General features: G+C 39.7%; 1 protein-coding gene across 2 annotated transcripts in view; it reads left to right on the top strand.

Annotated features, from left to right (window-relative positions):
• The window catches only part of TRAT1 (T cell receptor associated transmembrane adaptor 1), a 47,756-nt gene that overhangs the window by 1,025 nt on the left and 20,043 nt on the right, over positions 1 to 26,688 (top strand). The window contains exons 1-3 of one of the 2 annotated variants that reach the window (XM_086407348.1): positions 17,974 to 18,169; positions 18,557 to 18,667; positions 26,545 to 26,581. In XM_086407348.1, the coding sequence (XP_086263474.1) occupies positions 18,151 to 18,169; positions 18,557 to 18,667; positions 26,545 to 26,581 (167 nt within the window). In that variant the 5' untranslated portion in view covers positions 17,974 to 18,150. Of the gene's footprint in view, positions 1 to 17,973; positions 18,170 to 18,556; positions 18,668 to 26,544; positions 26,582 to 26,688 lie in introns of those variants that run through there. The other variant, XM_086407353.1, reaches the window with a different exon arrangement.

The raw sequence follows: 26,688 nt of genomic DNA, 5'->3' as shown, positions 1-26,688 counted from the left end.
AAAAATAAAGCAGGTTAGAAGTAACAACATTCTAATTCCTTACACTTTAGGCATTATCTTCCCAGAAATCAATTCAATCATCAACTTTCAGAGAGATGACAATTTGCAAAGGCCAGTGAAAATACCATCACCTTTGGAATGGACTATAAGGGTTGAATCCACATTTATTAGCCTAATTTCTGCTCCACATCGACTATCATTCCTCCTTTATTCTTTAATGTACTTTTAATTTCTTTTTTTTTAAGTTTTTTTTTTTTAACTTTACAATATTGTATTGGTTTTGCCATATATCAACATGAATCCACCACAGGTATACATGTGTTCCCCATCCTGAACCCTCCTCCCTCCTTTTTAATTTCTTTAAATAAATGTTATAAAAGAAAAGTGAAAGTCTCTCAGTCCCGTCCAACTCTTTGCGATTCTATGGTCAGAATACTAGAGTGTATAGACTTTCCCTTCTCCAGGGAATCTTTCCAACCCAGGGATCGAACCCAGGTCTCCCACATTGCAGGCAGATTCTTTACCAGCTGAGCCACAAGGAAAGCCCCAGAATACTGGCTTATCCCTTCTCCAGCCGATCTTCCTGACCCTGGAATCGAACCAGGGTCTCCTGCATTGCAGGCGAATTCTTTACCAACTGAGCTATCAGGAAGCCCCATTATAAGAGAAGATATGTATAATACATAAAGTGGGAGAAGTGTGGAATACAAATGAAAAAATTTCGTTTCCATCACTTTAGAAAATATTGTATTATATTTCCTTCCAACTTTTGCTTCTCTGTATTCTACTTGGTTTGCTTTTCATAACTAAAATAATAATGTTTATAAAATCATATGTTCAGTGTTTTTCACTAACATTATCACAATCTCCATCTTCATGGTAACTTCTGCTTAGTTGTTTTATATGAATGCACAGTGACATCAATTGAGTTATAGTTTACTTAGTCATTTGTTTATTGTTAGACATTTATGTTGCATCCAGTCTTTTTGTATTTTAAATGACAGAGAGATGAACAACTCTGTAGCTTTTTCTATATTAAGGATATTTTCTTAGGAAAGATTCCTAGACATAGAATTACTGAATAAGAAGTTATGAACATTTTAAATATCATTATTGTCAAATTGCTTTTCCAAGGTTGTTGTCAATTCACTCTCATCCTAGAAGTGTTTCTCCTTAACAAGCTGGTCTCAGTTTTATAAATCTTTACTAATTTGATAAGCACAACATGCTAAGCCATTGTTTAATATGTATTACTCTGATTATAATGAAAATGAACATTTTTGCATGGGTTTTTAAACTGTGTATAATTCTATCATTTGTGAATTATCTGATTATATCTTTTGCTTTTAATTGTGCTAATAGTATTTTTAATATCAATATGTATGAGTCATTTGTAGAAGATAATAGATATTATAATATCTGTGAATTTGCTTCCCAGTGTTTTGGTTGATGGATTTTAAAATTGATTGATTGGATTATTCCACAGGGAACATAAATTGATGTATGATTTTCACAATTCTCTTTATCTTTCCCAGGTACATGTACATATATTAGCAAAGAACGAAAACAATTATACCAGTTTTGCTAGTGCCCTGCAGAAATAAACATAACAATACTATGAATAATTGCTATGAGCTGACAGTCATGGGGAACTTGGCAAGTGTGGGAAGGCTGAAGGCAGTGAATATGACATTCAACTATTTCCCATCAATTAATTTTAGATTTGGAGGAGATGATAAAATTTTCTCCTTAGGATTTCATAATTTATATTTAGATTTTTTCAGTGTAATGCAGGAGTTCCTCCATTAACAATTAAGACCTAAAATTCCACAGAAGATAAAAGATGTACAGTATTTGCCATTAAAGCTTCATAGATCTTAAAAGCCAAGAAACAAAATGAAACATGCTTAATATGAAAGGAGAGACTCAGATTATAGTATTTTTTAAATTAGATAGGTGAAGTAAAGAAGAAAATAAATGTGAACACCATGGAAAAGTGAGATTATTCCTAGTTGAGTGAAAACAATGTATGAAAAATAAAATCCACAGCTTTCCTTCTCTCCTACCTAAATGGCTTGTTGGTAAAGAATCGGCCTGCAATGTAGGAGACTCCAGTCCAATTACTGGGTCCAGAAGATCCCCTGGAGGAGGTCATAGTAACCCTCTCCAGTATTCTTGCCTGGAGAATCCCCAGGGACAGAGGAGCCTAGCAGGCTACGGTCCATGAGGTCACAAAGAGTCGGACACGACTGAGCGACTAAGTACAGCACAGCACAGCACCCATGGCTTGTAGTCCCCGCATCAGTAAATGTGCCAGCATCCCAGTTCCTACTGTGCTTCTGTATTCACATAATCAGGATTCGCTGAATCAAATGGCAAAAACAACTCCTTTGGGCTGCTATTAATTTAATTTAAACAATGATTCACTCTAGTTACACATTGCTGTTTTTCGAAGGAGAAAAGAAAAAAGATTTTCATTGTCTTTACTCAGTTTCTTTTCCCTTGAGTCTCAGTCATCTTTTGAGAGCAATGAAAGCTTGTCTTTTAGAGACTAGATAGGACTTATTTATGAATCTTTTGAACGCAGATGTTCTTTAAAAGTAGGTCCAACACAGTCATTTAATTAAGTAATAATTGATAGTGATCTTAAGAACAGTTAACCCAGCAATGATTGTCACATAAAGCTCACAACTCTAAGAAATAAATACCTACAAATTGCTAGTTAATAATAAATAAATATTGAACTCTTTTCCAGACATTTTTTTTTCATTTAATTTTCTCAGCATTCCTGACTTAAAAAGGAAAGAAACAATTAACAGGCCTTCTTAAAACATTAAAGAAGTGTAGTAGTTACAGTATTTTGTTGGATGAAGTTGCACACACCTGTGCCATCTTCAGAGGCTCTTACCAAGGTGGTTCTCCCGCAGGAAACAGTAAGTACATATACAAGATGGAGCAGCTAAAAGTACAGAAAAATACAAATTCATCTACAGTAGGGAATTTGGCAGACTTCAAAATCCCAATAGGTCTTCCCAAGCTTACCAATTCTGAGTTTAATTATGAAAGAAATGACGAGTCTAATACTAGAGGAATCATAACATGCTGTCTTAAAATCTACCCTCTGTCTCACTCCCCTATGTACACTTTCCTCAGGTAAAATCAATAAGTATTGGTTAATAGGAATCATGATGTACTAGAAAGAGGGGACCTTTGTGTCACATAGATGGTTTCTGAACACCAGATTTATAGTTGGCTTAGTGTGACAGTCGGGCTTCCCTTGTAGCTCAGCTGGTAAAGAATCCACCTGCAATGCGGGAGATCTGGATTTGATCCCTGGGTTGGGAAGATCCCCTGGAGAAGGTAATAGCTACCCACTCCAGTTTTCTGGCCTGGAGAATTCCATGGACTGTATAGTCCATGGGATTGCAAAGAGTCGGACACAACTGAGCGGTTTTCACTTTCACTTTATGGTGAGGGTCAGTGATCTGCAGAAAGTCACATCTTCTGCCTCTTTCCCTATACACTGTTCCAAAATAGACGTTCCAAAGCTTCATATTGCTAATGTCCCTCTTCCCATCATGGCCCCTTCCTAACATGTATCATTCACTTTTCAAATAACCTATTCATAATAGGCACATTTAAGTTTGGCAGTTTTCAACTTTTGCATTAACAAGTTTATTATTTACTTGAAAGCCTGGGACTAGATTTGAGAATCTCTTCCAGTGATCCAGTCCATGATTCTAATGCCTTTTATTGATGGGATAATGCATATGGACAGTAGTGGCAGAGGCTGTGTAGACAGTGGCAGTGTGCAACAAAGAGTCATCAGTAATGTGCCTAGTTTGCAACCAAATGATCACCACAATAAGAAATGTTCATTTCATGAGTAGAATCCATGGAGACTGTAATATCAGAACTTTTATGTTGAACTATCAGTTCAGTTCAGTTGCTCAGTTGTGTCCAACTCTGTGCGACGCCAAGGACTGCAGCACGCCAGGCTTCACTGTCCATCACCAACTCCTGGAGCATGCTCAAACTCATGTCCATCGAGTCGGTGTTGCCATCTAACCATCTCATCCTCTGTCATCCCCTTCTCCTCCTGCCTTCAATCTTTCCCAGCATCAGAGTCTTTTCCAAGGAGTCAGTTCTTTGCATCAGGTGGCCAAAGTATCTGAGTTTCAGCTTCAGCATCAGTTCTTCCAATGAATATTCAGGACTGATTTCCTTTAGGATGGGCTGGTTGGATCTCCTTGCAGTCCAAGGGACTCTCAAGAGTCTTCTCCAATGCCACAGTTCAAAAGCATCAGTTCTTTGGCGCTCAGCTTTCTTTATCGTCCAACTTTCATATCCATACATGACTACTGGAAAAACCATAGCTTTGACTAGACAGACCTTTGTTGGCAAAGTAATGTCTCTGCTTTTTAATATGCTGACTAGGTTGGTCATAGCTTTTCTTCCAAGGAGCAAGAGTCTTTTAATTTCATGGCTGCAATCACCATCTGCAGTGATTTTGGAGCTCAAGAAAATAAAGTCTGTCACTGTTTCCATTGTCTCCCCATTTATTTGCCATGAAGTAAAAGGACTCGGTGCCATGATCTTAGTTTTCTGAATGTTGAGTTTTAAGCCAACTTATATTTAAACTCGGAGAAGGCAATGGCAACCCACTCTTGTACTCTTGCCTGGAAAATCCCAGGGACGCAGGGGCCTCGTGGGCTGCAGTCCATGGGGTCGCTAGGAGTTGGACATGACTGAGTGACTTCACTTTATTTTTTCACTTTCATGCTTTGGAGAAGGAAATGGCAACCCACTCCAGTGTTCTTGCCTGGAGAATCCCAGGGATGGGGGAGCCTGGTGGGCTGCCATCTATGGAGTCACACAGAGTCGGACACGACTGAAGCGACTTAGCAGCAGCAGCAGCAGCATATTTAAACTACTACTACTGGTGGGTTTTCCTGCTGGCTAAGCTGGTAAAGAATCTGGTTGCAATGTGGAGACCCGGGTTTGATCCCTGGGTCAGGAAGATCCCCTGGCAAAGGAAATCGCAATGAATCCAGTATTCTTGCCTGGAGAATTCCATGAACAGAGGAGGCTGGTGGGCTATAGTCCATGGGATCACAAAGTCAGACATCACTGAGCAACTCGCACACACACATTGGCCCCTGGTAGTTGAAAGCTAGTTAGAAACTTCAGTCATAGTTTTCCTACCTGACATTGCCTCACTAATAACGTCCCAAAACTTTTAGTTTTTTAACAGTATAGATAACTAAATTAAAATTGTGTAAGAGGTTGCCTCCGCCGCCGCATCCCCTGAGGGAGTCGTGTCGGCGCCCCCTTGGTCCCCAAGCTCGCGGGGTTGCCCTACAGGCTCGTGTACGCTCCCAGACTCTCCAGCCGCTGGCTTTAAAAAAAAAAAAAAAATTGTGTAAGAGTACTTTTTAAAAGCTATATGAAAGTAATTACAATTAATGAATAATGGTAATAAAGATTGCATTTGTTAGGCAAGAAATTTTAGGTACTTTGCACATCCACTGTTATAAGAGGCACTGTTAGTATTGAACAGACACCCTCATGGGCATACTGTATATGGAAAGTAACTCAGTAAGAGGAGGTAAAGTATATGTGTGAATCTGTATATGTGAACATTTACACAAAACTACCATTCAAGTTGAAAATCTCCACCATTTAGTTATTCAATATCTTCTCATCTCTGTGTTTTTTGTTTTGCTTTCCAAATAGGGCATTTATTGTTGGCAATCAAAAATTTTGAAAGATATCAAGAGTGTCCTGAAATACAAAGCTTCCAAATAAAAATCTTCCTACTTTTAACTCTGATCGCTTTACAAAAGAAAAGTATCTTGGGAAATAGAAGGGTTACACAGGAATCATAGACTCCTAAAATCAGGGGAAAACTAGAGGCCATGTGAAGCAAATCCCTACATAATAAAATTTAGCCTGTTTTAAAACGTCTGCAACTGATAAAGCAAATTTACTGTTCTACAAATGACAAAACCCAGCCTAAAGGGATGTACAGTGCGGTCCAAGTTCTTTCCTTGGAGTTGCTGATGTATTTCATGAAAATTATTAGGGCTTTCCTAAAGCCTTTAGTCGGAGAAGGCAATGGCAACCCACTCCAGTACTCTTGCCTGGAAAATCCCACGGGCAGAGGACCTGATAGGCTGCAGTCCATGGGGTCGTGAAGAGTCGGACATGACTGAGTGACTTCCTTTCACTTTTCATTTTCATGCACTGGAGAAGGAAATGGCAACCCACTCCAGTATTCTTGCCTGGAGAATCCCAGAGACGGAGGAGCCTGGGGGGTCGCACAGAGTGGAACATGACTGAAGCAACTTAGCAGCAGCAGCAGCAAAGCCTTTAGTATAAGTGTAATCTTGTTATATTGCTTTGGTTATTTCTTTGCTGCTCAGAGCAAAATTATCTTCTTGTAATAATTAATGGATGAGGGAAACTTCATCAGTGAAATATATTTTTGTGAACGATAAGAATTTATAGCTAGAATCAGTGTAATTTTAAAATGAAATTAGGATTTTCTGCGTGCTGCTTTGAAGTACACCTTTTCCTACTCTGCTGTATTTTATCTACACAAAGCACAACTATTTATTGAGTATATACTAAATACTAGATTCTGTTGGAAATGGAAAGGGAAAAAAAGGTAAGTACAAAGGAGACTGATTTTGTTAGTTTCTGAAGGATGATTTTATTAGTTCTCCCAAGGATGATAAATTCTAGAGATTTATTATATTTTCTATGTGTTTATTTGCTCTCTTACCCTTCGTCCAGAAAGAGAAGTATTAGTATGTAGAATAGTACATATAAATAATACATAGACTAGTACACATAAAGGAGAACCAAAGAAATCAGTACAAAGAGAAAAAGAGCAAAGGGTACAATTAATTCACAAAAGTGAGTAGCATATAATCCTATTGTGTGTCAAATGATATACAAGGTTAGACAGATGATCAGTGACAATATTGACCAGTGACAATATTCACATGGATTATTAGAGTTAAAATTTATCCTTTCTTGAGGAGATCCCCAGAGTCTTATGCATTTTGTAACATGGTCTGAGTTACAAGTAGGAAGATTTTCATTCAGAAGCTTTGTATTTCATGACATTTTTTATACCAGTGATGTATTAAACAATATCTTCTAGTCCATAGCATCTCTATAATTAATGAATTCAACAGCAAGTTTCATACAGTTGGTTCTTTTTCTTAAAATAAGTTTTATTTTGTCCTGATAACAAAGGCAGAAATTGTAGAAAATGGAAGATAATGAAAAGAGCAATAAAGAGTTAATTTTTATTTTCTGACTACAACCTGAAGTTTAGCTCTGTTGCTGTTTTACACAGGTCATCAGCTGAGATGGAAGTAAGTTCTATATTCTCTTAAGAAATCTTGGGAACTTAACTAGGGCATGTCCTGGTGTAGAAATAATCAAAGCCTCCATTCAGAGGTTGACCTAAGGAAAATCTGCAGGGAGAGTCAAAAAATCTTCCAAAATCTGTTTTGCACCTTTTAACCATTTGTATAAATAAATGAATGATCAAATCCCTAAAATATATGACATGATGATTAGATGCAGTAATTCTAGATGGCCAGTGTGATCAATGCAAAGAAATAGAGGAAAATAATAGAATGGGAAAGACTAGAGGTCTCTTCAAGAAAATTAGAGATACCAAGGGAAGGTTTCATGCAAAGATGGGCACAATAAAGGACAGAAATAGTATGGACTTATCAGAAGCAGAAGATATTAAAAAGAGGTGGCAAGAATACACAGAAGAACTATACAAAAAAGATCTTCATGACCCAGAAAGCCATGATGGTGTGATCACTCACCTAGAACCAGACATCCTGGAATGTGAAGTCAAGTGGGCCTTAGGAAGCATCACTACAAACAAAGCTAGTGGAGGTGATGGAATTCCAGCTGAGCTATTTAAAATCCTAAAATATGATGCTGTGACAGTGCTGCCCTCAATATGCCAGCAAATTTGGAAAATTTAGCAGTGACCACAGGACTGGAAAAGGTTAGGTTTCATTCCAATCCCAAAGAAAACCAATGCCAAAGAATGTTCAAGCTACTGCACGATTGCACTCAACTCACATGCTAGCAAAGTAATGCTCAAAATTCTCCAAGACAGGCTTCAGTGATATGTGAACCATGAACTTCCAGATGCTCAAGCTGGATTTAGAAAAAGCAGAGGAATCAGAAATCAGATTGCCAACATCTGCTGGATCATCAAAAAAGCAAGATAATTCCAAAAAAAAAAAAAAAAATCTACTTCTGCTTTATTGACTATGCCAAAGCCTTTGACTATTTGGATCACAACAAACTGTGGAAAATTCTTACAGAGATGGCAATACCAGACCACCTGACCTGCCTCCTGAGAAACCTGTTTGCAGGTCAAGAAGCAACAGTTAGAACTGGACATGGAACAACAGACTGGTTCCAAATAGGAAAAGGAGTACGTCAAGGCTGTATATTGTCATCCTGCTTATTTAACTTATATGCAGAGTACATCATAAGAAATGCTGTACTGAATGAAGCACAAGCTGGAGTCAAGATTGCCAGGAGAAATATCAATAACCTCAGATATGCAGATGACACCACCCTTATGGCAGAAAGTGAAGAAGAACTAAAGAGCCTCTTCATGAAAGTGAAAGAGGAGAGTGAAAAAGTTGGCTTACAGCTCAACATTCAGAAAATGAAGATCATGGCATCTGGTCCCATAACTTCATGGCACATAGATGGGGAAGCAATGGAAGCAGTGACAGACTTTATTTTCTTGGGCTTGAAAATCACTGCAGATGGTGATTGCAGCCATGAAATTAAAAGACGCTTGGTCCTTGGAACATAAGCTATGACCAATCTAGATAGCATCTTAAAAAGCAGAGACATTACTTTGCCAACAAAGATCTGTCTAGTCAAAGCTATGGTTTTTCCAGTAGTCATGTACGGATGTGAGTATTGAACTATAAAGAAAGCTGAGTGCTGGAGAACTGATGCTTTTGAACTGTGGTGCTGGAGATCCAACCAGTCCATCCTAAAAAAATCAGTCCTGAATATTCATTGGAAGGACTGATGCTAAAGCTGAAACTCCAATACTTTGACCACCTGATGCGAAGAACTGACTCCTTGAAAAAGACCCTCATGCTGGCAAAGTTTGAAAGCAGGAGGAGAAGGGGACGACAGAGGATGAGGTGGTTGGATGGCATCACCGACTCGATGGACATTAGTTTGAGTAAGCTCCAGGAATTGGTGATGGACAGGGAAGACTGGCATGCTGCAATCCGCAGAATTGCAGAGTGGGGCATGACTGAGCCACTGAACTGAACTGAATTCTAGAGGGACCATTTCTAAAGCAAGGCTATGCTGTGCTAAGTCACTTCAGTCCTGTCTGACTTTTTATGACCCTGTGGACTGTAGCCTGCCAGACTCCTCTGTCCAGGGGATTCTCCAGGCCAGATTACTGGAGTGGGTTGCCATGCCCTCTTCCAGGGGATCTTCCTGACCCAGGGATTGAACCCGAAGCTTTTGAGACTCCTGCACCGCAGGCAGATTCTTTATCACAGAGCCACCAGGAAGCCCAAGCAAGACTACAAGTCACCCTTAATTTGGCCAAAGGTAAATTATTAAAACATCTATTAAATTCTTAATTGTAGGCAGTGCAGCTTTTTGGTTAATATGCTATATTCTTAGATAAGTTATACTATACTACACTATATCATTTTCTAGGCCCCAAATAAAAAGAAATCATAAAGAACATCTACCAAAAACTTATTTGAGTTTTAAATGCAGGAGTTAGTCTTCCAGTATTTTCTGACAAAGAATAGCTAAAACAACTATCTCATGAGGCAAGTCTTGATTTATGTAGATAGAACCTTGTTGTCAGCTTATAGGAAGACATCCATTTTTCTGTTCTCATAGTAGGAAAGTGTACATTTAATACATAAAAGTAAACATATGAGTTTTTTAAGGTAAAGGTTGAGAAGAGAATGAAAGCACATCTCCATTTCATGCTTTTCAACATGATTATGTGGTCTGTGACAACTGTTTCTACTCACCCTGACTCTCGTGTTTTATGCAAGCATCCCAGTTTTATGCAAGCATATGTATCCTGGGTTGCAATAGAGTTCACAGCTTAGCTCAGCTAATGGTATTTTCTAAATTCCTTTTTTCACGAGATTTTAATGGACACTACTCAAACTCCTCAAAGACTGATTTTTTAAACCAGAAAATAAAATTTTACCTTTATAGTTGTGACCACCCATAAATTTAATCAGATAGCCAGCTGTTAGCACTAGCTTACTTGTATCCTAGGATACAACTTATAGGTAGATTTTTTGCAAATACAGGCTCAGGGCAAAGAGAATTAGGATGGTAAATTGATGAGTAGCCTCACCAAAGCCACAATGAGTTACTCCTTTCTCAGGGGTTGTTTCCTAGCTTCTGGGAAATAGGTCTTCTTCTCAATAGTACTAGATACAAGTGTAACAGAATCTTCAATCTGTCTTTTCCTGGGTTGTGGATGTGTCTAGATTTGATACTTGAGCAGAACCCTTCTGTTGGCCCTACTTATTAAGTTGCCCTCTTCACTTTACTCTTCATTTAGTCGGTTGACACATAATTAGTGAGCACCTACTTGTGCTGAATAGGATATAGAAATAATAGTAGGAGTCTTACTATTATGTGTGTTCAGTCCCTAAGTCATGTCCAACTCTTTGTGACCCTGTGGACTGCAGCACACCAGGCCCCTCTGTCCCTCACTGTCTCCTGGAGTTTGCCCAAGTTCATGTCCAGTGAATTGGTGATACCATCCAACATCTTATCCTCTGTCGCCCCTTTCTCCTTTTGCCTTCAATCTTTCCCAGCATCAGGGTCTTTTTAAATGAGTCAGCTCTTCACATCAGGTGACCCAAGTAATAAGATAATAACAATAGCAATAGCTACCATTTATTGAGCATTTTATTAGTGAGAAACATCATTACACAAATCTCTTTATATGAGTCTTATTAACAATAGGTGCATTGAGGAAATTGAAGTGTGAAGATAAAAGATCAATAAGATACTCTTTCTCTCCTTTGGGAAGTTCAGTCTAGCAGGGAGGAGTTTTTATACATAAATGATTATTTTGATATTTGTTGAAATGTAAAGGGATATATGAGATGTTACTTGGTGAGGGACAGGTGGTACTGTGTGAGTGCTTCAGAGAGAAGGCACTTTTGAAGGATGACAAGGAATTTGTCAGATGGCCAAGGAGAAAGGTATTTCAGGAAAAGGGGCAAATGTCCAGACATAAAGTATGGTCTCTATTGAAAATTGCAAGTGCTTCAGAATGATTGGAGCATGGTCTATTATTGGGTGTGTATAGTAGACAAGTCCTGAAAGACAGACAGAAAACTTAAAGTAATATTTTGTAGAAATAACTTTGCCGACAGAGGTCTGTATAGTCAAAGTTATAGTCTTTCCAGTAGTTGTGTATGGATGTGAGAGTTGGACCATAAAGAAGGCTGAGTGCTGAAGAACTGATGCTCTCAAATTGCGGCGTTGGGAGAAGACTCTTGAGAGTCTCCTTGCACAGCAAGGGGATCCAATCAGTTAATCCTAAAGGAAATCATCCCTGAATGTTCATTGGAAGGACTGATGTTGAAGCTGAAGCTCCAGTACTTTGGCCACCTAATGGGAATAAGCCAGCTCATTGGAAAAGACCCTGATGCTGGGAAAGATTGGAGGCAGGAGGAGAAGAGGGTGACAAATGATGAGATGGTTGGATAGCATCACCAACTCAATGGACATGAACTTGAGCAAACTCCAGGAGACACTGATGGGCTGGGAGGTCCCTCAGGCTGCAGTCCATGGCCTTGCAAAGAGTCGGACATGACTTAGTGACTGAACAACAATGACAAAACTCATGGTAAAGAAAGAAAAGGGATTCCCAGGTGGCCCAGTGGTAAAGAATCCATCTGCAATGTAAGAGACACGAGTTCAATCCCTGAGTCAGAAAGTTCCCCTTAGAAAGAAATGGCAACCCACTTCAGTATTCTTGCCTGGAAAATTCCATTGACAGAGGAGCCTGGCATGCTACAGTCTGTGGAATCACAAAGAGTTGGACACACCTGAGCACACAATCGGAGAAGGCAATTGCAGCCCACTCCAGTACTCTTGCCTGGACAATCCCACGGGCAGAGGAGCCTGGTAGGCTACTGTAGTCCATGAGGTCGCTAAGAGTCGGAGATGACTGAGCGACTTCACTTTCACTTTTCACTTTCATGCATTGGAGAAGGAAATGGCAACCCACTCCAGTGTTCTTGCCTGGAGAATCCCAGGGACAGAGGAGCCTGGTGGGCTGCCGTCTATGGGGTCGTACAGAGTCGGACACGACTGAAGCAACTTAGGAGCAGCAGCAGAGCACACAATATGCAAAGAAAAGTGTGATGTCCTCTATGTTTAGGGCAGAGGTAGGAGCAGCCACCTTCTCCTGAAGGACCTATGTCACAGGCTCCAGAGAAAAAAATAAAGGGACAACTTTCTCCAGAAACTCTGGAAAAGAGGAGTGTATGGGAACAGGGTGTGTAAAGATAGTAGTTGGGTTAAGAGTGGTGATTGATGGAGCAAGGATTAACACAAAGAGCCGTAAAGTCAGGGCCGATTGAACTAATAGGAACAGAGGCCAAACTGACCTGAGAAGGGTCTGCTTAGTACTCTGTTTTCAAACACTGGCCCTCAAGATGGCAAAATTCTTTTATCGAGTAATTCAGGAATTTTTACCTTAAAATAAATTAAGATTGGGTGTATAGTTTTGGTTAAAGATAATCATCACAAAATTTCTTACATAACTAAAAATTAGAAGCAACTTAAATGTCTAAAAATAAAGGATTGATTAAATTATGGGAAATCCATACAATGGAATATAGGGCAGCTAAAAGAAATGAAGGAATATTTAGCTTATAGGAAAGGAGCATGCTGTATTAATTATCGGGGGAAGCAGATAACAGTATAGTCACTATAATTAAATCATACGCCTCATGACCAAAACAGCTTCTACACAGAAAATAAGTTTGAAAGTGCATTAACCAAAGTGTTCACGGTGACTGTCTCTTGATAGTAGGATTATAGTTGATTCTTATCCTTTTTTTGCTTATCTGAGTTTACTAATTGTTTTTAACTTTGAACATGGATGATTGTATAAGTATGGCTTTTTTGTAGCAATTAAAGTTCATTTATTTAAGTGTCACCAGACGGACATGACTGAAGTGACTTAGCAGCAGCAACAGCAGCAGACACAGTGAGTGTAGAGGTGATGATGAGAGTCTACATTTGGTTGCGTGAACAACCTAAAATAATAGTTGTGACATACCGCAGTAGAAAAGACTGTGTGCACTCAAATTGCTTTAAAATGTGGAAGAATCTAGACTGTATCTAGACTGTGGTCCTAAAGGGACATATATAAGGAAAAGAAAGGAAGAAAAATCTTTAATAATAAAAATCATTAGTTTAATGATTAATAACAGAAGTCAGAAATTAATAACCCTGTATTTCGACAGTGGCAATTAAAGCATGGGCTTCCTAGGTGGTGCAGTGGTGAAGAATCCACCTGCCAATGCAGGAGACAAGGTTTCAATCCCGGGTTGGGAAGATGGCAACCCACTCCAGTATTCTTGCCTGAGAAGTCCCATGGACAGAGGAGTCTGGTGGGCTTTGGGGTTGCAAAGAGTCGGACATCACTCAGCACATACACACACACGTTATGACAGCAAAGAAGGAAACTGAGAGCCATCTGGCAAGAGAGAGCTTGCTGGTTCCATTATTCATTACAGTTAAATCAACCACCTGAAAGGGGTTGTTATCAAAAGGAGGTGAGGAACAATTAAGCTCTGAAAGTTTGCCTTAAAAATTTGCTTTAACCCAGCAATTCTACTGCCAGGAACCTTTCTGCAGATAAGCCTGCATACGTGGTAAATGTCCATCCGATAGAGTTTCTTGCATTATTGTTTATAAAAGAAAAATGTTTTTAAAAAATCAGAATGTCTGTCATAGAGAATCGGGTATGTAATTTATATTACTGCAACACTACGAAATTCTATGTAACCACTAAAAGTAACATACTAACATGGTAAAAATCTGCCAAACACTCTGGCAGGTTTTTTAAAAAGTCTCAGTTCAGTTCACTTCAGTTGCTCAGTCGTGTCTGACTCTTTGTGACCCTATGAATTGCAGCAGGCCAGGCCTCCCTGTCCATCATCAACTCCCAGAGTTCACTTAAACTCATGTCCATCGAGTCGGTGATGCCATCCAGCCATCTCATCCTCTGTCGTCCCCTTCTCCTCCTGCCCTCAATCCCTCCCAGCATCAGAGTCTTTTCCAATGAGTCATCTCTTCACATGAGGTGGCCAAAGTACTGGAGTTTCAGCTTTACCATCATTTCTTCCAAAGAACACCCAGGACTGATCTCCTTTAGGATGGACTGGTTGGATCTCCTTGCAGTCCAAGGGACTCTCAAGAGTCTTCTCCAACACCACAGTTCAAAAGCATCAATTCTTTGGCCCTCAGCTTTCTTCACAGTCCAACTCTCACAGCCATACATGACCACTGGAAAAGCCATAGCCTTGACTAGACAGACTTTTGTTGGCAAAGTAATGTCTCTGCTTTTGAATATGCTATCTAGGTTGGTCATAATTTTCCTTCCAAGGAGTAAGCGTCTTTTAATTTCATGGCTGCAATCACCATTCGCAGTGATTTTGGAGCCCAAAAAATAAAGTCTGACACTGTTTCCACTGTTTCCCCATCTATTTGCCATGAAGTGATGGCATGATCTTCGTTTTCTAAGTATAATATTAGTGTCCTGCGTGCATGTGTGCTCAGTCATGTCTGACTATTTGCAACCCCATGGACAGTAGCCCACAGGCTCTTCTATCCATGGAATTTTCCAGGCAAGAATACTGGAGTGGGTTGCCATTTACTACTCCAGGGGATCTTCCTGACCCAGGGATCGAACCCTCATCTCATATCTCCTTCATTGGTGGGCAGGTTCTTTACAACTAATGCCACCTTGGAAGCCCACTATTTGTTTTAAAGCTATTCATTTGCTGAGTCATGTCCAACTCTTTGTGACCTCCTGGACTGTAGCCCGCCAGGCTTCCCTGTCAAGGAGATTTCCCAGGCAGGAATACTGGAGTGGGTTGCCATTTCCTTCTCCATTATTTTTTAATAGAGGGCCTTGAATGTTATTCTATATTTTGATAGTCAGACTTTTTAAAATTTGTACTCAATAAGCGCTTGTTTTTTTTAAAAAATTAGACATAAAAATCAAATTCTTCTAAAAATATATGCAGTATCATGAAATAACTAGAATTTCTAATATATTTAAGATAATTTACTACATTATAGAATTCTATAAATATTTATGGATTATGTGCATGATGAGTAAACTAGGCCCCTCCAAATCTCAGTGTTTTAAACCAAATTAATTTGAAGAAGACTAGGAGAAGGCAATGGCACCCCACTCCAGTACTCTTGCTTGGAAAATCCCATGGACGGAGGAGCCTGGTAGGCTACTGCAGTCCGTGAGGTCGCTAAGAGTCGGAGATGACTGAGCGACTTCATTTTCACTTTTCACTTTCATGCATAGGAGAAGGAAATGGCAACCCACTCCAGTGTTCTTGCCTGGAGACCCCAGGGACAGGGGAGCCTGGTGGGCTGCGGTCTATGGGGTCGCACAGAGTCGGACACGACTGAAGTGACTTAGCAGCAGCAGCAGCAGCATGCCTATCTATGCTCATTTAAAAATAAATGATTCTGATAAATAAATAAAGCAATCAAGTACACAGAAGGCAGTTCAACAACCACTGCAAAGTCAATAATTTAAAGGAAATTAAACAATTCAAATGTCAAATCTGAGATACAAAAAATAAGTGAAATAGAGCAACACAAAGAACATTTGTACTAGGGAGTCTTTATTTGATGGTTTAAAGGTAGGTTAAGGGCATAGAACTAATTTTCCTCCTATTAAGTTTTTGCCTCTACTATTTATTGTGTTTAACATCGTGGTATTTGGATTTCTCTGAAGGGGCTTAAAATGTTTAGGGAGTGACAGAGAGAAAGAGAGTGGGAACTATGAAGGAACATAATCTCTATTGCGATTGCTTTTTACACTGCACTTCTAATTATGTGTTTACACAATCATGTCCCCAACTAAACATGGTTCCTTGAGGACAAAGATTCTGTTTTCTTTACCTTTGATTCCATAATATAGGGCATAGTTCCTGGCATGAAGAAATGTCTAATTGATACTGAGTGAATACACAAATATGTAGTATAGAATCACATGCTATTTTTCTGGGGTCAGCATTCACATGGGTATATGAAACTAAGATAATTAGTTGAATTTTATACATGTATGCAAATATATCTCATTTATATTTTATAATATATTTGTAATTAGGCTAATTATCTTAGTAGCCACTCATCTATGTGTCAAGATTGACATAAATAACCCAGGGCAGCTGATGATCACTGCTGCTGCTGCTGCTAAGTCGCTTCAGTCATGCGACCCCATAGATAGCAGCTCACCAGGCTCCCCTGTCCCCAGGACTCTCCAGGCAAGAACACTGGAGTGGGTTGCCATTTTCTTCTCCTATAGATGAAAGTGAAAAGTGAAAGTGAAGTCGCTCAGTCATGTCCAACTCTTCGAGACCCCCTGGACTGCAGCCTACCAGGCTCTTCCGCCCACGGGATTTTCCAGGCAAGAGTACTGGAGTGGGTTGCCATTGCCTTCTCTGAGCTGATGGTCAGTATCTCACAAAATCCCCTTTATAGCTCAGGAACAAAGAAACACCTTCACAGAGGGGAAGGAGAACCGTAATCAACCCACTATTATCTCTTCTTGGAGCTCCAAATAGTATGAGAAAACTCCTTATGACTAGTCTTGACAAAACTGGTTACTCTGATTCCAGTATTATTGTTTTTATCCCAACACACAGCGTCCTGTAGTACTGGGATTAATAGAAGGTAATAAGTGATTCTCCACAGTAATGAAAGCATGTATGACTACACACAGAGGATTTTAAAAAAGGGGATAAGTGTAGGCAATTATTGTGGGGAGCGAGCTCTGCCCGTGGCAAAGGTCATGAGGAAGGAGGCTCAGCATACGCAAAGGCGGGATCGAGCCTCAGGAGTCCCCCTGGAAATTCTCGAGCATCTACCCCCAAAACCAAAGTCTGCCTACTTTCTGCTTTGTGCTTTCATCTATACCTCTGACTTTATGGGGGGCTGTTCCCCACTACCTCTCTCTGAAACAAGAGTTAGCTTACAGCTCCAGCTAATAATTCCTGGGTGTCACAGTGTTTCAACCTAGAAACTCCTTTGGAAATCCTCTAGCCTGCCTGAATAGGTTTTTCCGGCCACATGTGATTGTTCAGAGCCTCCCAACTGTGAGAGGCAGGAGATGTTCTAAACTGTCTAAACACAGATTCCTTTGAGTAGTTAAAAGATTGATTAGAAATTGTATTGGTGAAGAGTTTTTCACTTATTGGGCCAATGTTTGCTGCTAAGTCTCCATACTCCTTACCTACTGTGTCCTTGGCAGTGTATTGATTGATATAATGGGTGTATGGAAATGTAAGTAGTAGCTCAATGTTTGTAACCTTGGACCCTTGAGTTAAGTCTTTTCTTGATTGAGCCCACCTCACCTTTGCCCTATAGGAATGCAGCTTTGTCCAATGCTTTTTTGGAGGCTGGTGCCTGACTTTGGAATAATCACCTTTAGAGAAAGATAAGTTTCTTAAAATGTTAACAGGCCTCCTGGCCACAAGATGATGTAATTCACCTGAACTTTTGCATATGATAAGTTTGAAAGCCTGGCTTCGATTAGGACCAGGAACTGCTGTCCTTCCATGACTCCACCCCTTCCCCCATTATCCTCTATGCATAACGTAAGGTATAAAAACTACTTTGGAAAATAAAGTGTGGGCCTTGTTCATTGAAACTTGGTCTCCCCATGTCACTCTCTCTCTCAAATTCTGTCTGAGTCTCCATCTGGAGCGTGGAACCCGCCATGCTTACTAATTTTGCCTGGGCTTCTAAGATCCGACCGGGGAGGCCTTAGTGTCTCCTCTCCTTCAGGAGAACGGGAGGATGCCTGAGGCCTTCATAGGTGACGTTAATTCCCTGCTTTGGAATTTTATTCAGCCTCTTTTCTTCACTGAATTTTCCTACTGGGCTATCCTTATTCTATTACTCTTTACATCTCTAATTAACATCTAATTGAAGCTATTGTATCCCGATCGTCGCCGACGCCGTCCCCGTTTCAAATACCCTGGATCAGCCGGGGCTGGTCCCCGGCAGATTATGATTCTGCATAATTTGAAGTTCTTGATTTAGAACCGAATCTTTAGTAGCTAGACTAACAAATGCTAGCTTATTTCTTGACGGGTTTGTCCTTCGTTCTGAAAAAATACAGTGGTTTTGATTTTGAGAATTCCCAGTTCCAAAAAAATGAGTAAGCTAATATTACTAAGCATGTGTTTGCTTTTGTTTGCAGGAAACGCTGAATGCCACTTTTCCATCTGGGCAATTCTAGCCTTCTTGGGCTTAGCTCTGACTATATCGCTGATCTTCAACATTTTTCACTGTGTAGAAAAGCAGCGACAAGGTAAGACATTGAGAAATAGCCATATGATACCTGCTTAAATGAAGATGGAGTCACTGGAAAATCTGTAGAATAAGATAACTTTATAGAATGTTATTCATAATATGTTTTTATCTATAGAAAATCTATTTGATACATTTTTTTCACCCTGAGGGTTTGCTTAAGCATGTATTCATGTTAGAAATGTAGACAGAGTCCCAATTTTAGCTCTTTAAGGTTCCACTCAAGTCTACTCAGGCTTCTCAGGATTATTCAGGGCCTCTAAAGTGCAGAAGGCTTGGCTGGAGGATCAGAAGGGAATGGAAAAGTGATAGATTGAACCACAGGCTTGTGATCAAACAGTCCCAGGGTCAGCCACTGACAGCTTCTCTTTTCAATAAACGGGGCAGAAGTTTTAACCATGTGGCTTTCACCCTCTTGTGCCATGATTGAATTAGGGTGATGCCCAGTAAGTGGCACAGTATTTGCACACACTAGGCACTCAACGTAGGTATGTATGTTGAATACAAAGATGGGTGGATGGAGGAATGAAAGTTCAACTATTTCTAAGTGCTCTTAATATTCTAGAACCAAAAAACTCTTGGAAGTGGGACATTTAAGTGATAAACAGAAAATGTAAATACAGTTTCTTTAAACAGATGAAAATAAATAAAACAAAGTTAACAAAATCGAGTTAGACTCATGTGTTCAAAAAAAAGTACATGAAGCTAATTTGGAACCAAGGTCAGTTTCCAGGGAGTCTCTTGCATTGGCAGGCAGGTTCTCTACCTCTAGAGCTACCTGGGAAGCCCACTTTCAACCATGTAGTCTCTTATTTCAGCCCTATGACTGCATTGAATTGTGGTGAATATGAGTGTGTAGAATCCATTTTCATTAACACGATAAGATCAGGACTGGTCTAATTTTACTGAACTGTTACTGCTGCCCCAAAAGTATTTGGCTGTGCTTGTCTGTTACAACACAATGTGAATAGGTTTTCCAGTTCTCATTTTTGATTACGCGTTGGAATTTATTAATGCATATTCATACCATTTTCCCACCATACAAACTTTTATCGGGAGTTGTTTATGATGATTAGTTGGCCATGGTTAAAAGACATGTTGCCTAAACTTAAAAAAAAAAAAAGCAGGTTTTTTAAAAGACAGACATTTTTTCCCCTTATAATTGCACAATCCCTTACCACATCAGGCATGCTATAAATGACTCATGCCTAAAATCAGCAGAGTGGGAAAGAACACTTAAAAAAACCAGACAATTGTAAATTACGTTCAGTTCAGTTCAGTCGCTCAGTCATGTCTGACTCTTTGCGACCCCATGAATCGCAGCATGCCAGGCCTCCCTGTCCATCATCAACTCCCAGAGTTCACTCAAACTCACGTCCATCAGTCGGTGATGCCACCCAGCCATCTCATCCTCTGTTGTCCCCTTTTCCTCCTGCCCCCAATCCCTCCCAGCATCAGAGTCTTTTCCAATGAGTCAACTCTTCGCATGAGGTGGCCAAAGTACTGGAGTTTCAGCTTTACCATCATTCCTTCCAGAGAACATCCAGGACTGATCTCCTTTAGAAGGACTGGTTGGATTTCCTTGCAGTCCAAGGGACTCTCAAGAGTTCTCCAACACCACAGTTCAAAAGCATCAATTTTTTGGCCCTCAGCTTTCTTCACAGTCCAACTCTCACATCCATCCATGACTACTGGAAAAACCATAGCCTTGACTAGACGGACCTTTGTTGGCAAAGTAACATCTCTGCTTTTGAATATGCTATCTAGGTTGGTCATAACTTTCCTTCCAAGGAGTAAGTGTCTTTTAATTGCATGGCTGCAGTCACCATCTGCAGTGATTTTGGAGCCCCCCAAAATAAAGCCTGACACTGTTTCCACTGTTCCCCATCTATTTCCCATGAAGTGATGGGACCAGATGCCATGATCTTCGTTTTCTGAACATTGAGCTTTAAGCCAGCTTTTTCACTCTCCTCTTTCACTTTCATCAAGATGCTTTTTAGTTCCTCTTCACTTTCTGCCGTAAGGGTGGTGTCATCTGCATATCTGAGGTTATTGGTATTTCTCCTGGCAATCCTGATTCCACCTTGTGATTCTTCCAGCCCAGCGTTTCTCATGATGTACTTTACATAGAAGTTAAATAAGCAGGGTGACAGTATACAGCCTTGACATACTTTTTTTCCTATTTGGAACCAGTCTGTTGTTCCATATCCAGTTCTAACTGTTGCTTCCTGACCTGCATATAGGTTTCTCAATAAGCAGGTCGGGTGGTCTGGTATTCCCATCTCTTTCAGAATTTTCTGCTGTATCCACACAGTCAAAGGCTTTGGCATAGTCAATAAAGCATAAATAGATGTTTTTCTGGAACTCTCTTGCTTTTTCGATGATCCATCAGATGTTGGCAATTTGATTTCTGGTTCCTCTGCCTTTGGTTCCCTCAATTGTTTTTAAAATCATGACTTTTGAAATCAAGGTGACCTGTATTAGAACTCTGCTGTTTACCTGAGAGATCTTGTTGGAGTAATGTAACTTCTGAGTTTCAGATTTTTTATCTCCAAAGTGTCGGAAATACTATCTAGACCGTGGGGTTCTGTGAGAAGTATGTAGTCACCTTAGCACAGTCCTGGGGATTTAGTAGGTGGGTCCTGCACAAGGCACAGCCCACGCCACTGTTCTGTGGCTCTGGTCCTTCCTTCCACAAATGTTTGCTAAAGTCTTACTATGGCTTCATGTTACCCCTTGTTTCATTTGGGTATAGTTGCTTTACAATGTTATATTGGTTTCTGCTGTGCAATGGAGTGAATCGGCTATGTGTTGTGCTGTGCTTAGTCGCTCAATCATGTCCAACTCTTTGCAACCTCATGGACTGTAGCCTGCCAGGCTCCTCTGTCCATAGGGATTCCCCAGACAAGAATACTGGAGTGGGTGGCCATGCCCTCCTCCAGGGGATCTTCCCAACCCAGGGATCAAAGCCAGGTCTCCCTCATTGCAGGCAGATTCTTTACCAGCTGAGTGAGAATCATTTTTCTGTGTACATATATCCCCTCCCTCTTGGACCTCCCATCCCTCTGGTTTAACACAGAGAGTTGAGCTGAGCTCCCTGTGCTACAAGCAGCTTCCCACTGGCTACTTGTTTTATACATGGTAATGTAGATATGTCGATGCTACTCTGTCAGTACTTCCTACCCTCTCCTTCCCCTCCTGTACCCACAAATCCGTTCTATCTGCGTTATTTATTCCTGCCCTACAAATAGGTTCTTCTGTACCATTTTTGTAGTTGTCACATTACATGTTAATATGATATTTTTCTCTTTCTGACTTACTTCATTCTGTATGACAGATTAGATCCATCTACATCTCTACCAATGACTTAATTTCTTTCCTTTTTATGACTAATATTCCATTGTATATGTGTACCACATCTCCTTTATCCATCCCTCTGGCTTCGTCACCCCTCCTACCGTCCCCAAACTCTCCAGCTTTCATCCCAATTCCTGCCCTGTCTCTTATTTAACATGTCTGTACAATAACCTGGGTTTTAGTGATAATAGCTTGTTCAAATCACATACAGGTTCATTTTAGAGAATTTTCTGTAGGCTTCTTAGAATTCCTTCTAAATATCAACCCGGCTCAAATTAATTTATTTGAGCAGTAAAGAGCTAAAGACTTCTGGAATGTGTCCTTTTTCTGTATCCACACCGATTCCTTCATGGTGATTTTATGCTTGCAGATGTATGAGCCCAGTGTGCTGCCCTGCTGCAGACCCTTTGTCTCCCTTTCTAAGGATGGTGAGAAAGAGAGACCCCAGGGATGGGGAGAAACAGACACCTAGAGAGAGGGGAGTGGAGCCACGCCAGAGTATCCCACTCCGGCCACAGGGCCCTGATGCTCAGGCTCCTCAACACAGCAGTGCCCCATCGCTTCCAGCCCAGGACTCTACACCCTCCCGAGGTCTGAGCCAGGTCCAGACTGTCTGACTACTCCAGGCAGGATGAGGTTTTCAGAAGGGAGTCCCAAGTTTCAGCACAGGGTCAACTTCACACATGGGTGTTACCTCACACCATTATGTGCACCTTCCCATTCTTAGATACCCTCTTTCTCCCACACCCACTCCACAATCCCTTAGACCTGCAATCTGTTAGAAATTATGGTACCACCCTCTTCCACCAGGGGTTGGGCAGGGGTTGAGTCATGGATGGGCTCACCCTTGAGCTCATGGATCCAGGAAAAACAAAAGACTTTTTTTGTTTTGACTTTACTCGATCCTCACTCTTCAGGAGGAGCACATTACCTCGGGTCTTGCACTTCACCGGTGTGCAGACCTAAGATTAACCTTGGAACAGTGTTTGTGGATGTTCTTATCCCATCTCCCCCTTTTCTCTCTGTAGCCCATTCCCAACCACTGCGGTATTACAAATGATCACCATCCTTTCTACTTCACATGAGCAAAGAACACTATCTTTCTTTCTTATCCAGAGATTCCAAGGGGATTTGGGATTAGTCCTGCAAACTGTTTGATTCCTTGGCAGTCAACCTGAGGACTCTCCCTGACTTGTTTCTCCTGGACAGACAGACTACCAGAGATTCTGTCCTATTTAGCCAGCTTTTCTGTCCCTTGGTCTGTGTACACAATGCTCCTACATCTGGCTTCATGTAACTTTTATTTCTACATCTTTGTGCTATTCTTTGCAGCTAAGAAACTTACAAGATATGACTCCACCTCGGTGAACTGTTAGTGAATAAGTTTTTCTGGTTGTATTAAATAGCTTGCAAAAGAAAATCTCTATTCCAGCAACAATGCAGTATCTACACATTCAATCAGACAGACAAGATAAGTCTCTCCTTGATGTTTCTGTAGCAGGCAGGGCTCCGTAGAAACTTTGAAATGGAGTTCTCCCTTCCCCCCAAGAAAATCTTTCATTTTTATGTGATTCTTTGTCCAAATATGTTCTTTAGGAGGATCATATTTATTTCTCTTTCTAATAGGAATGCATCCACTTTTTCTTCCTTTAAGCCTAAAAAATATTCTTTAACCTTTCTTCTCTGTTTTGAGAAGGATAAACAACTGTATGGTTTGCTCATACATCAAAGTCCTATCAGTGTATCTCCTATTTGCTAGAAAATTACGGCACATATTTCACAACAAAAGATGTATCATAAAATTTGTATTATGGGGTTTAAGCCACGTACTCTTGTTTCTTCTTGTTCTGTATTGCACATGGAAGGGTGAACACCATAAAGGGAAAACAAAAGCAAATGTCAGCTCACACCCTTTCAACCATGAACCTGACCACAGCGTTTATATCTGAATCACAGGAGAGGATTATGAAAACTCACCCAGCTTTTCTCAAACCGAGTGTTGCAAACATACCTGCTTTATAATAAAATAAAAACTGTGTTTTATTAAATATAACTGAAATGTTTAAGTAGCTTTTAAATCATGTCATTTATTTTTAAATAAACCTATAAGCACTCAGGACAGGGCAAGCTCTTTTCAGGAGTCTGAACTTACAGATCTTTTTCCTTTGCTGTAACCTCTAAACCTTTGATTGTAGTACCCCTGTTTAAAGAGATCATATTCTATCACACTTCTTATGATAAGCATTGTAAGGCTAAAAGGACATAAGTACTGATGGTCTCGCTTCAGATTATACATTTAAATTTTAAGAGTAGTGTGATACGGTGACCTTGAACCTTTAATGTTTCCTTTTAGGGTGCTTCTTCAGTATGATTCGTTCTGATGTGCAAAGTCCTTTACCCATTATTGATTTTCTTCTTCACATTATTTTAGTTCCCTTTCTCTTTCCTTTTTCACACAAAACTTTTTGGTCTAAATCTTTGTTTTGCTTTTCTCTGCTGCCAATACACTGAACTACATTTTCCTTCTAGAGAGCTATCCTTCTTACATATTACAGCAGTGTATGTTCCAGGCACCATCATTTATACTCTAAGCACCTCCAGTTGGAAAACCCACATCATCTTTAAGAAGTATTAGTCAGTTCGGAGAAACATTTTTACTCCGCACCTATTTCTTTTTCTTGTACCATCACTATTTTTGTTTAGTTTTCATCTTTTCCTTGAATTTACTACTCAGTTGATGACAATCTTCTTCCCCAAAGAAGATTTCATCTCAAATCAAGATTTATTTATAAGTCTTCAAAATAGCATTCAAATTATATTCTATCAGCTACTTTTCAGCTAATCCATTTAATCAGAAAACTTCCCAAATTCAAGTTAGCACAATTAAATGTGGCTTGTTACAGGATGTGGACTTAGAATGTATAATATTGATAGCCAACTTTGTCATTTTCTAAAATGTTTTTATATAAATTACTTCATTTATCTCCCACATCTACTCCATGATAGAGGCATTATTAACCCTACTGATGGACCAAGAATGAGTTCTACAATGATTTGCTTGTTCGTCTGCAATGAAATACATTGAAGAGCTGGTACCCAAATCCAGTTCTGATTCCTAACCCTGAATACATCAAGCTACAGTTTGACTAAAGTCTTGTGTATGCACTTCAATTTCAGACAAATTTGAATAATAATGACCTGAGTGTAAACATGTACTTCATATAAAAAGAAATCAATACATACTTTATATCTTCCAGTTAAAAATTTTCTAGTCTATATTAACTAATTTTTATTCCTATGCTTATTGAACTTATTTACATTTTCTCAAGCTTTCTCATTTTGTTGGGCTTCCATTAACTTGTGGGTACTGTGCAGCAGTAGACTCCTCTAGGCTTCTCCCAGCATCTGTGTTACATTCATATTCACAAGACTAATCTGAAGGTAGTTGAAAACAGCTACATCTTTCAGATGCAGTCCATGGTAAAACATTTACTGTGGGCTAAAGACGCATATTTGTGACAGATCCCAACTAGGTTACATTCACCACTTCTGGTCCCATAGCTGCTTGATGTTTGTGATTTGCAAAAAATTCCCACATTTGGTCGTTAACAGAATTCTTCCAAATATATTGACATGTGGCATGTCTATTTTACCCTCCAATATGGTGATTTTAATAATTTGAAACATTATTGAATAATATTTCTCTAACATTTAGTGACTTCTCTGGATAATAACTTTGTCATACACAAATCTAAAAATAATTTTGGTAGTTGTTTGGTGACTTGTTCAATTATTTGGAAATATTTGTTAGTTTATTACCAACACACAGTTGTCTCTGAGTCACTGTCAGATAGATAATACTGGGCTTCACTTTCGTGTGATAGCCTTTGCAAGATTTTTATTTAATGCCAGGTTAATAACATGCAATCAAAATATAATAAATATCACAATATATATATCTATCCAGTTCAAAGAAATTTTATTGATGGTCAGATAATTTTTATGTGATTGTCACACACCAAGAAAAATTAACGAGCACTCCAAAATTAGATAAGTACATAGAAGTGTCTTCTAGGGACTTTTTTGTTTGTTTGTTTTTTGATAGGAAGAAAAGCCTATTCAAATCTGCAAGGGCAAAGAGGACAATTTGTCAGTAAGAAGCAGAGGTGTTTTGTGGAACCTGAAGGCAGAAAAGTACAGCTGTGCCCCACAACAGACTGGAACCACAGAAAAGGCAGGCACAGGGCTCCCCTGGTCTCAGCTTGGTGTTTCCCCTGCGTAAAGTGGCCACTCACTCGAGCTCTGCGTCATCTCCAAGCTGTACTATGTCTGCATTCCAGATTACCAAGACAGAACGTGATTGGCCCAAATCAGAGAATATCTTTACCCCTAAGTGATAGTTAAGTGGCTTGATTAAAGATGTTAACTGACATTGAGACTAAGCTCCTCTCAGAACATGCTCTAAAATGTTTAACACATGTCAAATTTTCTCTTAATTTGTCTATTTTGAATATCTTTCAGAAAAAATATGCACATACTCCGACGACTACTTTCCCAGGTACGTAGAAAATAAATCATGGATTATGATTCCCAAATAATGTGGAAAGTAACTAGTGTTATATTGCTTTATAGGTTTGACTTAGGAATGTTTCACTTGGGTTAAAA

The sequence above is a fragment of the Bos grunniens genome, chromosome 1 (genome assembly GCF_055505025.1).
Source record: "Bos grunniens cultivar Pamir isolate PY7600 chromosome 1, Bosgru_T2T1.0, whole genome shotgun sequence".
NCBI lineage: Eukaryota > Metazoa > Chordata > Mammalia > Artiodactyla > Bovidae > Bos > Bos grunniens.
Note: the sequence above shows the minus strand (reverse complement) of the source record. Positions and strands in the feature narration are given on the sequence as shown.